The 15,403-nt window shown below is 51.0% G+C and overlaps 1 protein-coding gene across 2 annotated transcripts in view; it reads left to right on the top strand.

Annotated features, from left to right (window-relative positions):
• Positions 1-4,439, top strand: part of LOC133069935 (ral guanine nucleotide dissociation stimulator-like) — a 53,448-nt gene extending 49,009 nt beyond the window's left edge. For both annotated transcript variants that reach the window (XM_061161381.1, XM_061161382.1), the window contains 5 exons: positions 743-853; positions 1,487-1,680; positions 2,312-2,371; positions 3,312-3,505; positions 3,781-4,439. In XM_061161381.1, the coding sequence (XP_061017364.1) occupies positions 743-853; positions 1,487-1,680; positions 2,312-2,371; positions 3,312-3,505; positions 3,781-3,971 (750 nt within the window). In that variant the 3' untranslated portion in view covers positions 3,972-4,439. The remainder of the gene's footprint in view (positions 1-742; positions 854-1,486; positions 1,681-2,311; positions 2,372-3,311; positions 3,506-3,780) is intronic.
• Positions 4,440-15,403: the final 10,964 nt, after the last annotated feature.

Genomic DNA, 15,403 nt, shown 5'->3' on the forward strand with positions numbered 1-15,403 from the left:
GAGCGGTCAGGATCCCGAGGGCTATGTGCAGGGGTGTCAACTGTCAATCCAAGGAAGGGGCCCCCGGGTGGTGAAGTCACTTGCTGGATGGCAGACCCTAACAGAACTCGGAACCCTGTAACCAGGCACCCACCTCCTAGCAACAGCGCCACAGCCAGTTGGGGCTCACTCGGCTGGAGAGTCTTCATTCAGAAGGATGTTCTCCAGCTGTGTCTCGACTGGCCAGGGCTTCTGCTTCAGGAAACCCTGGAGGGAGAGGTTGTTCAGATGTTTCAGGCGGTTGAGCGCTCAACCTGGATGCCTCTGGTCTTTTACCAGGAGGTCACCTAAGGTAACCCCAGTCGACCTAGAGCTGGCCACACCAGGCCTGGCCGCCACTGGGAGCCCTCCCTGGGCAGCGCCAGCTGCCCTCATCTCCATGTGCGGGGAAGTGGGGCTTGAGGGGAGGTTCTCTGTCTGGGCAGGAGCAGGTTGGTGGGCACGTGGTGACCTGGTGGTCCTGTCACGGTCACACCTGAGGACGGGCTGGCAGTGGGGAAACAGGATCCCTGAGGTGCTCCTCTCTGTGCCAGTGTGGACCCAGGGCTGTCGGGTGGTCGGGTGTCTGCATCCTCCATGGAGGTCTGTGCAGAGAGTGGTGGGCGTGTGTCTGGAGGGAAGATGTCTGGGGTCCGAGAAGCACCACACACGGCTGGCCGGCGGCCTGAGACTTTCTGCCCGGCTGCCGGGCACTTGTTCACAGGGCTCCTCACGGGACTGCAGACAGGAGCCGGTCCTCGGAGCCCCCTGCTCCACATCCCCGCACGAGGGGCAGGAGCCCCACACCAGCCACAGAGCCCAGGGAGGACACAGGGTGAGTGCCAGGTGGGAGGAGGCCTGACCCCCAGGAAGTTCTGGATCCCAGAGCCACCCTGGCCCGCCCCTGGGTCCCTCCTGGAGTCCTGCTCCCAGAGGAACCTGACACTGTCAGCTCTGTGAAGCGCCCTTGCGGCCCAGGCCCTGACGTGTCCAGTTGCAAAATCACTGTTCACTTACATGTGGGAATCTCAGAAGGAGATTGTGATAGGATTTCACTTAAGGTCCCCAAGGAGCCTGTCTGCGTTTTTCTACAGTTTACCCTGTACTAACTGCATCCCCAGGTGTCCACGTGGGCCTGAGAATCCTGATGTCTCTCAGCCCAGGATCAGCCCCTCTCACCCCAGTTCTCATCCACAGAATGGAAGTTTTGGACACCACCACAGGGATGATGCAGTTAACACAGGGGGAGCTGTCCAATACAAAGTGCCCCGAGACGCTGACACACGTAACCGCGGCCCAGCGCCAGTTCACTCATGGTGCCAGGATGTTTATCCTGCGGAGGGCCCTCCTGCCCCTCCTCCTGCCCTGAGTCCTGGACGCTTGGGGACTCAGTCTGAGCTCCAGCCCCTGCCTTCCTGGAGTCTTTGGTGCCGCCTCTGACTCGTGTCTCTGCTGTGCTCCACCCCAGGGGGAAAGTGTGTCCGCGGGGGACAGGAATGAGACCTGCAGGGTGTGGAGCGTCCAGAGACGCAGACTGGAGACGCTGGTGGGCAACCTGGTGCCTGCCTTCCTGGGCCATGACCCTGCCTACCTCCCCACATTCCTGGGCACCTACAGGGCTTTTGGGACCCCCCAGCAGGTGCTGGGCCTTCTCTTCACGAGGTGAGCACTTCCCCTCCCGAACTGGGGACTCAGGGGGACCTGGGCACCTTCCAGCTGTGCGTCGTGGGAATGTCCATCCACCGCTCTGAGCCCCAGTTGGCCCCTTCTGCACACGAGGGGAAAGGGAGGAGCAGCCCCCAGGGTAACTGTGGGCACTACGTGGGTGCGTCCCGGAAAGTGCTTTCGGGAACCTGGTCCCCTGGAAAGGCTGGGGTTGTGCTGAGTCATCACGTTCCTCCTCACCTCGATGAAGCCTCTGTCTCGGTTGTCTCTGTGCCTTTGACTTTGGCCCAAAGCATTTTCCCAATGGCAAGGTGAGGTGTGAGAGGTGCCCTGTCCTGGGTGAGTGAGAGCAGGGGTCCCTGGGAGTGACCAGTGGTGCCCCAGGCACTCGGAAGGGGCTGGTTGGGCTCTTTCGCTCTTGAAATATAGAGGAAGGTGCCCAAGGCACAGGCACTTTTCTGGGAACAAGCATCATGTAACGCGTCGGGCAGAGAGCAGTCCTGCCCCCCAGGGCTTCAGTTCTCTCGGGGCGAGGGGCTGGGGGAGAGGGGGAGCCCTGTCGCACTAGGCGTCACATTGGGGCGTGTCTCCAGTACTGTCCATGTTACACCTTCCTGGCCTCCTGTAGGTACGGATGCATCCTCCCTTACTGCGATGAGGATGGTGGACCCCTGCACCAGCTGAAAATGTGAGTGGATTGTGATTCAAGAGGGAGCGACCCCCTTCCCCAGAGAGCTGCCAGGAGTAATGGGGTTGCTGGATGGGCAGGGCTAGCAGAATCCTGGATCTCACATAGTGTGGATCCTACTGGGGGGCCAAGGTCTGGGGGGCTTCTCCTGGAAAAGGGGAAAGGAGGCCAAGAGAGCTGTGGAGGGGTCTGGGGTGCTCTGAGGAGCATCTGGTAGGGCAGAGGTCACAGTCCACCCCATGAGAGTCCGCACCTATCACCTGTCCATCCCAGTCCTGCTCGACCCCTGATCCTGGGACCCAGAACGCAAAGCGTGGAGAGCATCCTGCTCACTGTCTGGTGGAACCTCAGCTGGGGTTGCTCAGCTGGTGCTCAGGGGACCTATTGACACTCAGGGGACAGCTGAGCCCTCGCTGGTAAAGGATGAGTGTTAGTGACTGGAGGACATGAAGGCACGTCCCTAGGGGAGGAGGCAGCCTTTAGATGTAGGGGTAAATCTGAGGTGTTAGGAGGCCGGCAGGAAGCCTGGGCAGATGACAGAGTCTGTGTGTGCCCTCCTGGGCCAGATACTCCTGGGACCGCTTCGTGTTCCCGAGATGCAGTGACCAGAGTAGACGCCCGGCCTGCCCTCGCAGTGGTGACACCAGGGGGCGGGTCAGGTGAGGGTCGGTGCACTCTGTCAGGCTGCCCTCAGGAAGCGGACAGATGGTCACGCCGTGGATCAAGGGCTGTCACTTGAGCAGGCTCGTTGGTGGCCCCTCCCCTGTGTCCAGGCCTCCTCTGCCTGCTCAGCCAGGTGAGAGGGAGCGTGGAGGAGAACTGACCTCTGGATGGACAGGGGCAGAAGGTGCAGAGGCCCGGGTCCCCGCAGGGAGGCCCCGGAGTGCAGTGTGGCGGGAAGGCCAGGTCTCTGACTCTGCTGCCCCCGTGACGCCCCCAGGGCCATGGCCTCCATCCTGGGCACCTGGCTGCAGCTTTACCCTGAGGACTTCCTGCAGTCCCCAGAACGTCCCTGCCTGAAGATGCTCCTCGCATACGCAGAGCTCAGCATGCCCGACTCGGACCTGGAGCAGCGAGCCCGCCATCTCCTGGCGCAGCTGGAGACCCTGGAGCCCACTGAAGCAGAGCGGCATGGTGAGGAGGACTCGGGGTGGGTGAGGAGGAGGGGGGCGAAGAAGGAAGGGAGGGGGCTGGGCCACACAGAGCAGCGCCTCCTGAGGCTGGAGCTAGACCAGGGGCATTGAGGAGGCTCAGATCACTATTCCCCTGGACTGCAGCCTGGGAGGACTTCCTGGGGGAGGTGGCATCTTGGATTGAGATTTCAGGGCAAAGTAGCGAATAGCGTCCTGTCTCTGGGATCCATGGACAAGCAGTCTTACTGACAGTGTTTTCTCTTCTGGGAGAAACAGCACCCGCTGGAGAAGAAGCTCTGGAAACATCCCCAGACCTAGAGCCAACAGCATCCCTACTACCTGCCACAGCTCCACAGTCAGAGCAAGCTCCAAGCCCAGCTCCCATTCAAGTTCAAGGACTGCATCAAATAAACATGCCGGCTCCAAACCCAAAGCCGCAGCGTGCTCATGCTGTGGCTCTCACTTAGGCTTGGAAGCGAGGAAAAGTACCTCTAGGCTCCACTTCTAGATCCAGAGAACGTGCAAGAAACAGCTCTCTTCCTCCTTCAGGGCCTGAATCGCCCAGAAATCCTGTGCCAGCACTGCTTCTACAGCCTCAGTCCCCAGACTTAAGCCAACCTCGGCCAGGGCACTGCCTCGGCTCTGGAGCTCCTTGGTGCTTTGCAGTCAGCTGCGGCTCCGGTGTTATCCAGCTGTGCTTCTAGAGACCCCAGCAGACACAGCTTTTCTAGCAGCTCGGGCCCTGGAGCCAGGTCCTCCCCTAACATCCCTGGAGCTGCTCCCGCTTCGTCCGCCAGCCTCGCCTTCCCAGGCAGATGCTGTGCTGCCCCTGTGCCAGCACCAGCCCTGAGCCTGTGTCTCCACCCCGATACTTCCCTCTCTTAAGATGTGATTTGATTTTTTGATTCCATGTACAAACTTATTTTTTCTGTGAGATAAAGTGACCTTAGAAACTGAATTCTATGAGTTTTTCAATTGTATGTGTGAGTGGCATGGAGAACATTCACTGGGATGTCTGTTGTCTGTTGCAGAGCACCTGGGTCCTATTTGACGCCGAATAATCCTGCAGTCTGGGAAGGCGCTGCACTTGACTCTCCCCTCATCTGTTGATGGACAGTCGGACTATTTTCACCTGTGGGCCCTTGTGCATAGCGCTGCTCTGAACAGTTGTGTGCAGACTTGTGACTTTCTGTGTTTACTTCTTTCGGGGTGATGTAGGAGCGGAACGTGGGCGTCTACTGAATACTATCTATTGCCTTTTTGAGGACCTGTGGTGGAAGTGTTCCATTAGTGTTTCCATTTCCAATTCTTAATTAGTGTTGCAGTGTCCTCTCTGCCACACTCCCCCCTCCCCCCCCCCCCCCCCCCCCGCCTGGTCCCTCATTCTGGGGAAGAAACCTCTGAGGAGACCCTTGTGGCCTGCCACTGAATGAAGCAGCTTGTGTCTCAGGTGAGTCCACAGCCTCAAAGCCCTGGGAGCCACTGGCAGAGGCCTCCGGCTGAGTCCTGGCCCGTTCCTGCACCAGAGACAGCGTGAGATCCAGTCTGTGATCATCGCCTTGCTTCGTCTTCATCTGTCGCCACCCCAGGTCCACTCCTCCTTTGACCCCAATGCCCTGCTCTCACCTCTTCTGATGTTCGTGTGAGTGTTGTGTCTATTTGTGTGGACACCCAGAGACATCTAGTCCAGGTGAGTGGGGATGTTCTGGGGTTCTGGCTCTCTACTTCCCAGAGCCAAGCTGGTGTGTGTGGTGCAGCCCTAGCCGAGGATGGCCTGAGACTCCGCCCCTGCCCCGAGCCCTGGTTTTTCCCTCTCCTATTTGGGCCTCAGTTTTCCAAACGGATAGTGATGGATTACACAAGGAGCTTTCAAAGCCTGCACAGAGTCTGCCCAGCCTTCCACATCCCTGGGTGGTTTACGGCTGGGTGACAAGCAATCGCAGGCCTCGTCATAGCTGGAAGGCGCCCCTCAGTGGCTCTGTGGGCCTCTGTTTGCTGCGGTGAGGAGGAGGGTTCAGACTCACTTAACTTTGTGCCCTGAAGGATAAGGAACATTTCCCCAAGAACGGCTGAGGCACTGTGAGGGAAGAAGATGACTTGCACATGGACCACCTGCAAGACTGTGATCTGCAGAATAGACGGGCCATCTTTACTCACGGTACCTATCCGAGGAGATCTCTCAGAAACGGGGATTGTCACGTTCAAGTTCACACTGTGTTTTTATGCAGAAGTAGTATTTTCCTTGATAGTAGATATTGTCGTTTAGAGCACAGCTGAAAGTATAATGTTTGGCTCATCCAGACAGTCCCATTATGGAAGCGGATCGGGGAGAGTGTGGGCCAGGGGCTTCAGGAAACACAGAGAGAAAGTTGCCCTGTGGTCTAAGATGAAATCGACTGATTGGCCCCCACAGTTTTCATGACCCAGGATTCCCCAGGTGGAATTCCCACAGGAGGCTGTGTGGGGAGTCCCAGGCACCTTCGGTCCTAATTGCCTTGAGAGTCCGATCCCTGGGGCCTCTGCCTCGGAGGGCAGCCTTCTGCAGTGTGGGTGTTTGCAGACTGGGCATGGAGCAAGCGCCAGAAATTCTCAGGCTTTGGAAGTGGGAAAGCTTGGTCCGAAATGGGTGATAGCTGAGAAGGAGCCTTCCCTCCTCTTGACCAAAGCCTCATCAGCTGAAGTCTTTGATTTTCAAGTGCTTCATACGGGTCCATGATGGGTAACAACTACATAACCTGAGTTTGTCACGAGTCTCTCTGTGAAAAAGCCTTCTCAGCCCCCAGCATCTTAGATCATTGGATTAATTGGGAGAAAGCTGATGGCATGGGTAAGATGGCTCCTCCATTCAAGCCATGTTCCTGCAATTATCCACTCAATGCCTTAGCATGTAGTTGAAATTAAAAAAAGAAGGAAAAGAAAGAAAAAAAAAGCTGTGCTTAGCACTTCCACTTAAAGGTGGTTGCAGGTTCCTATTGGGAAAGAGGAGTGTTTCATTCCTGGCACGGCATGTGACCCTTTATAAACCTTTCCATAATATCAGTGGCTGAAAGTCATTCCAAATATTCTTTGTCTTCTGATTCGGTAAGGTCAGGGGTGTGTTTTGAGATTGACTGAGCATGGCAGTTCCTCAGATTTGAATTTTTGTAACACTTTTTTCTGTTTTTCTATTCTGTTTTTTTTTTTTAATTTTTATATTCTTTCTATGAGGTTCCTTTTAACTCCTCGTCTCATACATTTAAAAAGATAGGATTCTATCCATGATTTATTACCACCTCATTTCTTGAGAAACCTGTATTCAGGTCGGGAAGTAACAGTTAGAACTGGACATGGAACTACAGACTGGTTCCAAATTGGAAAAGGAGTCCATCAAGGCTGGATGTGGTCACCCTGCTTATTTAACATATATGCAGAGTTCATCATGAGAAACGCTGGGCTGAAGAAGCACAAGCTGGAATCAAGATTGCCGGAAGAAATATCAATACCCTCAGATATGTAGACGGTACCACCCTTATGGCAGAAATTGAAGAGGAGCTAAAAAGCCTCTTTATGAAAGTGAAAGAGGAGAGTGAAAACGTTGGCTTACATCTCAACATTCAGAAGACTAAGATCATGGCATCTGGTCCCATCACTTCATGGGAAATAGATGGGGAAACAGTGTCAGTCTTCATTTCCTTGGGCTCCAAAATCACTGCAGATGGTGACTGCAGCCATGAAATTAAAAGAGGCTTACTCCTTGAAAGGAAAGTTATGACCAACCTAGATAGCATATGAAAAAGCAGAGACATTCCTTTGGCAACAAAGGTCTGTCTAGTCAAGGCTGTGGTTTTTCCAGTCGTCTTGTATGGATGTGAGAGTTGGACGGTGAATAAAGCTGAGCGCCAAAGAATTGATGCTTTCGAACTGTGGTGTTGAAGAAGACTCCTGAGAGTTCCTTGGACTGCAAGGAGATCCAACCAGTCCATCCTAAAGGAGATCAGTCCTGGGTGGTCATTGGAAGGACGGATGCTTAAGGTGAAACTCCAATACTTTGGCCACCTCATGCGAAGAGTTGACTCGTTGGAGAAGACCCCTGATGCTGGGAGGGATTGGGGGCAGGAGGAGAAGGGGATGACAGAGGATGAGATGGCTGGATGGCATCACCGACTCGATGGACATGGGTTTGGGTAGACTCCGGGAGTTGGTGATGAACACGGAAGCCTGGGATGCTGCGATTCCTGGGGTTACAGAGTTGGACATGACTGAGCGGCGGAAGTGAGCTGAACTGAATATTTCTGGTGTCCTTTCCTTCCATTTACGGCAGATGTGATTTTTTTTTTTCTTTAATAAAAACGTGGTCTTTCCCCCTTACGTTTCAAAATTGTAATTACAACGCACATTTATTGTAGCTGGGGATTGAAGACAAAATTTTAAGCAATGGAAGTGGAGGAGGGATTCAACGTAGAAATACAAAGTATTAATAAAACAATCAGAGTACAAACACTATGTTTGATGGAGTCAAGTAAATTTTGGTTTTGGAACATGAAATTATAGTCTCTCTATCTGGAAATTAGATGGACACTGCCAAGCCGATAAAAACGAGCTTATTCTGAATAAGATCAATACTGTTCAGAAAAGAATTATACAAAAGAATGAAAACTTTCATACCTCTATGCTTAACATGTTAGGCTATATGAGTAAATTCCTGGAAAACAAACGTCATCCAAATTCAATCGATGATTGTAGATGGATGTACTGTACGCCCATATTTCCATTCATCTACTGCTGCACACATAGATTGTTTTTATGACTTGGCTATTGAAAGAAATGCTGCTGTAAGTATTCGGATGCGCGTATCTTTTCTAACTGGTTTATTCGTTTTCTTCTAATATATATATATATATGTATTCAGTCATGGAATTGCTGCATAACACAGTAGTTTTGTTTTTAGTGTTTTGAGGAAACTCCATAGTGCCTTCCATACCGGCTACACCAATTTTCGTTCCAAGCGCAGTTGACGAAAATTCCCTGTACTCTCCATCCTGTTGAAGATTTCATAACTGTGTTCTTCCTGATGATGGCCAATCTCTATCCCATTGTGGCTTTTATTTGCATGTGTGTGATGACTAACGATGTTGAACATCTCTTCCTGTACTTGTTGAACATGCACGTGTCTTCTTTGGAGAAATGTCTTATGGTTCATTCGCTCAGTGGTGTCTGACTCTATGAGCCCATGGACTGCAGCATCCCCGGCTTCCCTGTCCTTCACTGTCTCCCAGAGTTTGCTCAAACCTCTGTCCGATGAGTCGATGATGCCATGCAACCATCTCATCTGTGACTCCTCTTCTCCTTCTGCCCTCAGTATTTCCCAATCAGGGTCTTTTCCAGTGAGTTGGTTCTTGGCATCAGGTGGCCAAAGTATTGGAGCTTCTGGTTCAGCATCAGTCCTTCCAATGAATATTCAGGGTTCATTTCCTTTGGGACTGACTGGTTTGATCTCCTTGCAGCACAGTGGACTCATCATAGTCTTCGCCACCACCACAGTTCAAAAGCAACAGTTTTTTGGTGCTCAGCCTTCTTTGTGGTCCAGCTGTCACATCCTTACATGACTAGTGGAATAACTATAGCTTTGACGACGTGGCCTTTTGTCAGCAAACTGATGCCCATGCCTTCTTTTAAGATGCTGTATAGGTTTATCATAGCTTTTCTTCCAAGGAGCAAGTGTCTTTTAATTTCATGGCTGCAGTTACCATCCACAGTGATTTTGGAGCCCAAGAATATTAAGTCTGTCACTGTTTCCATTCTTTCCCTATCTATTTGACCGAAGTGATGAACTCTGGATGCCATGAACTTAGTGTTTTCAATGTTGAGTTTCAAGCCAGCTTTTTCACTGCCCTCTTTCACCTTCATCAAGAGGCTCTTATGACCCAGCAATCCCACTTCTGGGCATACACACTGAGGAAACCAGATCTGAAAGAGACACGTGCACCCCAATGTTCATCGCAGCACTGTTTATAATAGTCAGGACATGGAAGCAACCTAGATGCCCATCAGCAGATGAATGGATAAGGAAGCTGTGGTACATATACACCATGGAATATTACTCAGCCGTTAAAAAGAATTCATTTGAACCAGTTCTAATGAGATGGATGAAACTGGAGCCCATTATACAGAGTGAAGTAAGCCAGAAAGATAAAGATCATTACAGCATACTAACACATATATATGGAATTTAGAAAGATGGTAACAACAACCCTATATGCAAAACAGAAAAAGAGACACAGAAGTACAGAACAGACTTTTGAACTCTGTGGGAGAAGGTGAGGGTGGGATGTTTCGAAAGAACAGCATGTATATTATCCATGGTGAAACAGATCGCCAGCCCAGGTGGGATGCATGAGACAAGTGCTCCGGCCTGGTGCACTGGGAAGACCCAGAGGAATCGGGTGGAGAGGGAGGTGGGAGGAGGGATCGGGATGGGGAATACGTGTAAATCTATTGCTGATTCATGTCAATGTATGACAAAACCCACTGAAAAAATATACAAAAATAATAAAAAAATAAAAAAAAAAAACAAAAGAGGCTCTTGCGTTACTCTTCTCTTTCCGCCATTCAGTTCCGTTCAGTTGCTCAGTCGTGCCCAGCTCTTTGCGACCCCATGGACGGCAGCACGCCTGGCCTCCCTGTCTGTCAACAAATCCCGGAGTTTACTCAAATTCGTGTCCGTCGAGACAGTGATCCCATCCAACCATCTCGTATTCTGATGTCCCCTTCTCCACCCCCCTTCAACCTTCCCCAGCATCAGGGTCAGTTCTTGGCATCAGGTGGACAACGTATTGGAGTTTCAGCTTTAACACACGGAGCAGGCGTCTTCTAATTTCATAGCTGCAGTCACCACCTGCAGAGATTTTGGAGCTCCAAAGGATAAAGTCTGTCACTCTTTCCACTGTTTCCCCATTTATTTGCCACGAAGTGATGGGACCAGATGCCATGATCTTACTTTTTTGAATGTTGAGTTTTAAGCCAACATTTTCACTCTGCTCTTCAATTTCTTCAAGAGGCTCTTTAGTTCCTCTTTGCTTTCTGCCATAAGAGTGGTGTCGTCTGTGTATCTGAGGTGATTGATATTTCTCTCCACAATCTTGATTCCATCTTGTGCTTCATCCAGTCCAGCGTTTCTCATGATGTCCTCTGCATATCAGTTAAAGGAGCAGGGTGACGCTAGACAGCCTTGACGTACTCCTTTCCCGATTTGGAACGAGTCTGTTGGCCCATGTCCAGTTCTAACTCTTGATTCTCGACCTGCATACAGAGTTCTCTGGAGGCAGGTCAGGTGGGCCGGTATCCGCATCTCTTGAAGAATTTTCCACAGTTTGTTGTGATCCCACACAGTCAAAGCCTTTGGCGTAGTCCATAAATCAGAAGTAGATGTTTTTCTGGCATTCTCTTGCTTTTTCCATGATCCAACAGATGTTGGCAATCTGATCTTTGATTCCTCTGGCTTTTCTGAATCCGACTTGAACATCTGGAAGCTCACGGTTCACGTATGGTTGAAGCCTGAGTTGGAGAATTTTGAGCATTACTTTGCTAGCGTGTGAGATGAGTGCAATTGTGCAGTAGTTTTAGCATTCTTTGCCATTGCCTTTCTTTGGGACCGGAATCAAAACTGACCTTTTCTGTTCTGTGGCCACTGCTAAGTTTTCCAAATTTGCAGGCATATTGAGTGCAGCACTTTGACAGCCTCGTCTTCTAGGACTTGCGATCGTTCCACTGGAATCCGTCACCTTTGCTAGCTTTGTTCGTAGTGATGTTTCCTAAGGCCCTCTTGACTTTGCATCCCAAGATGTCTGGTCTAGGTGAGTGATTATACCATGTGCTCTGGGTGAGTGATCACACCATCTGCCATGAGGGCGGTGGTATTTGCATATCTGAGATTACCGATATTTCTCCAGGCAGTCTGGATTCCAGCTTGTGCTTCATCCAGCCCAGCATTTAGCATGATGTACTGTGCCTCGGAATTAAATAAGCAGGGTGACAATATACAGCCTTGATGTTCTCCTTTCCCAAATTTGACCCAGTTTGTTGTTCCATGCCCATTTCTAAGTGTTGCCTCTTGACCTGTATACAGTTCTTGCAGGAGGCAGGTACGGTTTTCTGCTACTCCCCGCTCTGGAAGAATTTTCCACCGTTTGTTATGATCCACAGAGTCAAAGGCTTTGTTCTGTGTCGTCAATGAAGCAGAAGTAGATGTTTCTCTGGATTTACCTGCTTTTCTATGATCGAGTGGATGTTGGCAATTTGATCTCTTGTTTCTCTGCCTTTTTAAAATCCAAGTGGTCATCGGGAATCTCTTGGTTCATTTGCTGTTGACCTAGCTCGATGAATTTTGAGCATTAACTTGCTAGCCTTTGAAATGAGAATAGTTATGCGGTAGTTTGAAGATTATTTTGCGGGATTGGAATGAAATCCTATCCAAGCCAGCCCTGCGGCTACTGCTGAGTTTTCCAAATTTGCTGGCATACTGAGTGCAGCACTTTCACAGCAACATCTTTAAGAACTCAGTGGAGGGGCTATCCCCTCTACACGCTTTATGTGTAGTAATGCTTCCTTAGGCCCACTTGACTTCATACTCAAGGATGTCTGGCTCTAGGTGAGTGACCACCCCCATCGTAGTTGTCCAGGTCATTGATACCTTTTTCTGTGTAACGCTTTTGTGTGTTCTTGCCTCTTCTTTATATCTTCTGCTTCTGTTAGCTCCATACCGTATCTGTGCTTTATTGTGCTTATCTTTGCATGAAATATTCCCTTAGTATATCTAATTGTCATGAAGAAATCTCAGGCCTTTCCCATTCAATTGCTTTCCTCTATTTCTTTGCATTTTTCGCTTAAGGTTTCTTATCTGTCTTCAATATTTTTTGGAACTCTGATTTAAGATGGGTATATCTTTCCTTGTCTCACGGGTGTTTTGTTTCTCTTCATTTCTGAGGTATTTGTAAGGCCTTCTCAGACAAATCAGAACTTACCCCCATTTCTCAATCAGATTCCTTGCATGCCTCTTTGCTTTTGAATTGTGTGCCTTTTTGTATACTTTGGATACGAACCCTTATTGGACATGACAATTGCCAATATGTTCTCCACTTCATACTTCATTTCTCATTTTATTGATGGTTCCCCATGCCGAGGCTTTCGAGTTTGATGCACTCTCACTTGTTCACTTTTCCTTTCACTTCTTTTGCTTTTGGAATCACACCCAAACTTCACTGCCAAGACTGATCGACAGGAACACTGTAGCCCTTTCTTTCTAGGAGGTAAATGGTTTCAGTAGTTCTGTTCAAGCTTTTAATACATTAGAAATTAGATAGCCTTAGATCCTAGAATTCTCTGACCATCCCTCCCTATTTGGGGGCAGTGTTCCTCTGGCCTCTAGAGAGTGAGCACATACACCGACACACACACACACACACCCAAGCACAGTGAATACGAAAAGGACTGTGGGTTGGCACCAGAAGAGGGACAGATAGGAGGACGGTAATAAGACGAACATACAGGGGCTGGAGGCACTGCCTGCCTGAGACACGGACTCCCATACTTTCCAAGTCTTGTCCCACCTATGTCTGAGGACATCCCTAGGAGTCCATGCGGGCATCATCCCCAGTGTGCAGGTGGGGACACCGACAGGCTTTGAGAGACATGGACTCATCCAGGACGGAGAACAGGTGTGAAACAGGAGGTGAGTCTGGGCCCAGGTCTGTCAACTCAGAGCTGCACACACAGCCTGCCCGGGAGCTGTGTGGAGGGCTGTGTGGTGCAACTGTGTGAGACCCGGGGCTGCGTGGATGAGGGATGAGCGGCCAGGATCCCGAGGGCTATGTGCAGGGGTGTCACCTGTCAATGCAAGGAAGGGGCCCCCGGGTGGTGAAGTCACTTCCTCGATGGCAGGACCTAACAGAACTCGGAACCCTGTAACCAGGCACCCACCTTCTAGCAACCGTGCCACAGCCAGTTGGGGCTCACTTGGCTGGAGAGTCTTCATCCAGAAGGATGTTCTCCAGCTGTGTCTCGACTGGCCAGGGCTTCTGCTTCAGGAAACCCTGCACGGAGAAGTTTTTCAGATGTTTCAGGTGGTTCAGCGGTCAACCTGGATGCCTCTGGTCTTTTACCAGGAGGTCACCTAAGGTAACCCCAGTCGACCTAGAGCTGGCCACACCAGGCCTGGCCGCCACTGGGAGCCCTCCCTGGGCAGCGCCAGCTGCCCTCATCTCCATGTGTGGGGAAGTGGGGATTGAGGGGAAGTCCTCCCTCTGGGCAGGAATAGGTTGGTGGGCATGTGGTGTCCTGGTGGTCCTGTCCCGGTCACACCTGAGGTCAGACTGGCAGTGGGGAAACAGGATCCCTGAGGTGCTTCTCTCTGTGCCAGTGTGGACCCAGGGCTGTCGGGTGGTCGGGTGTCTGCATCCTCGGTGGATGTCTGTGCAGAGAGTGGTGGGCGTGTGTCTGGAGGGGAGATGTCTGGGGTCCGAGACGGACCACCCATGGCTGGCCGGCGGCCTGAGATTTTCTGCCCGCCTGCCGGCACTGCAGACAAGAGCCTGTCCTCGGAGCCCCCTGCTCCATCTCCCCGCATGAGGACCAGGGACCCCCATCAGCAACAGAGCCCAGGGTAGGCACAGGATCAGGGCCCAGAGGCACCCTGGCCCTCCCCTGGGTCCCTCCTAGAGTCCTTCTTCAAAAGACACCTGGGGCCTGTCTCCTCTCTCACCTACCCTCAAGGCCCAGGCCCTAAGTTGTCCAGATGCAAAATCACTGTTCATCTACATGTGGGAATCTCAGAAAGAGATTGTGATAGGATTTCCCTTCATGTTCCCAAGGAGCCTTTCTGCATTTTTCTACACTTAATCCTGGATTAACTCCATCCCCAGGTATCCATGTTGGCCTGAGAATCCTGATGCCTCTCACGCCAGGATCATCCCCTCTCACCCCAGTTCTCATCCCCAGAATGGGATGTTTTGGTCACCACCACAGGGATGATGAAGTTACCACACGGAGAGCTGTCTAATACAAACTGCCCCGAGTTGCTAACACATGAAACCATCACCAAGCGCCAGTTCACTTGTGATGCCAGGACCTTTATTCTGCAGAAGGCACTCCTGCCCCTCCTCCTGCCGTGAGTCCAGGGGACTCAGTCTGAGCTCCAGCCCCTGCTTTCCTGGTGTCCGTGGTGCTGCCTCTGACTTGTGTGTCTGCTGTGTTACAGCCCAGAGGGAAAATGTGTCCCACAGGGGGCATGAGACCTGCATGATGTGAAGTTTCCAAAGACATAGGCTGGAGATGCTAGTGGGAACCTGGTATCTGTTTCCTAGGCAGCAACCCCCTCCTACCTCCCCACATTCCTGGGCACCTACAGGGCTTTTGCCATCTACTGTGAGTAAGAATCCCTTAGAAGAAATGGAGTATCTCTCCTAGTCAACAGAAGAGTCCAAAATGCAGTACTTGGATGCAGTCTCCAAAATGACAGAACGATCTCTGTTCCTTTCCAAGGCAAACCATTCAATATCACAGTAATGCAAGTCTATGCCCCAACCACTAATGGTGGAGAAGCTGAAGTCGAATGGTTCTATGAAGAGATACAAGACCTTCTAGAGGTAATACCAAGAAAAAGATATCCTTTTTATCATAGGGGACTGGAATGCAAAAGTAGGAAGTGAGGAGATACCTGGAGTAACAAGCAAGGTTTGCCTTGGAGTACAAAATGAAGCTGGGCAAAGGCTAACAAGACTTTTGCCAAGAGAACACACTGGTCATAGCAAACACCCATTTCCAACAACACAAGAGATGACTCTACACATGGACATCACCAGATGGTCAACACCAAAATCAGATTGATTATATTCTTTGCAGCCAGAGATGCAGAAGCTCTGTACTG

This window comes from Dama dama, chromosome 15 (assembly GCF_033118175.1).
Source record: "Dama dama isolate Ldn47 chromosome 15, ASM3311817v1, whole genome shotgun sequence".
In the NCBI taxonomy this organism is placed as follows: Eukaryota; Metazoa; Chordata; class Mammalia; order Artiodactyla; family Cervidae; genus Dama; species Dama dama.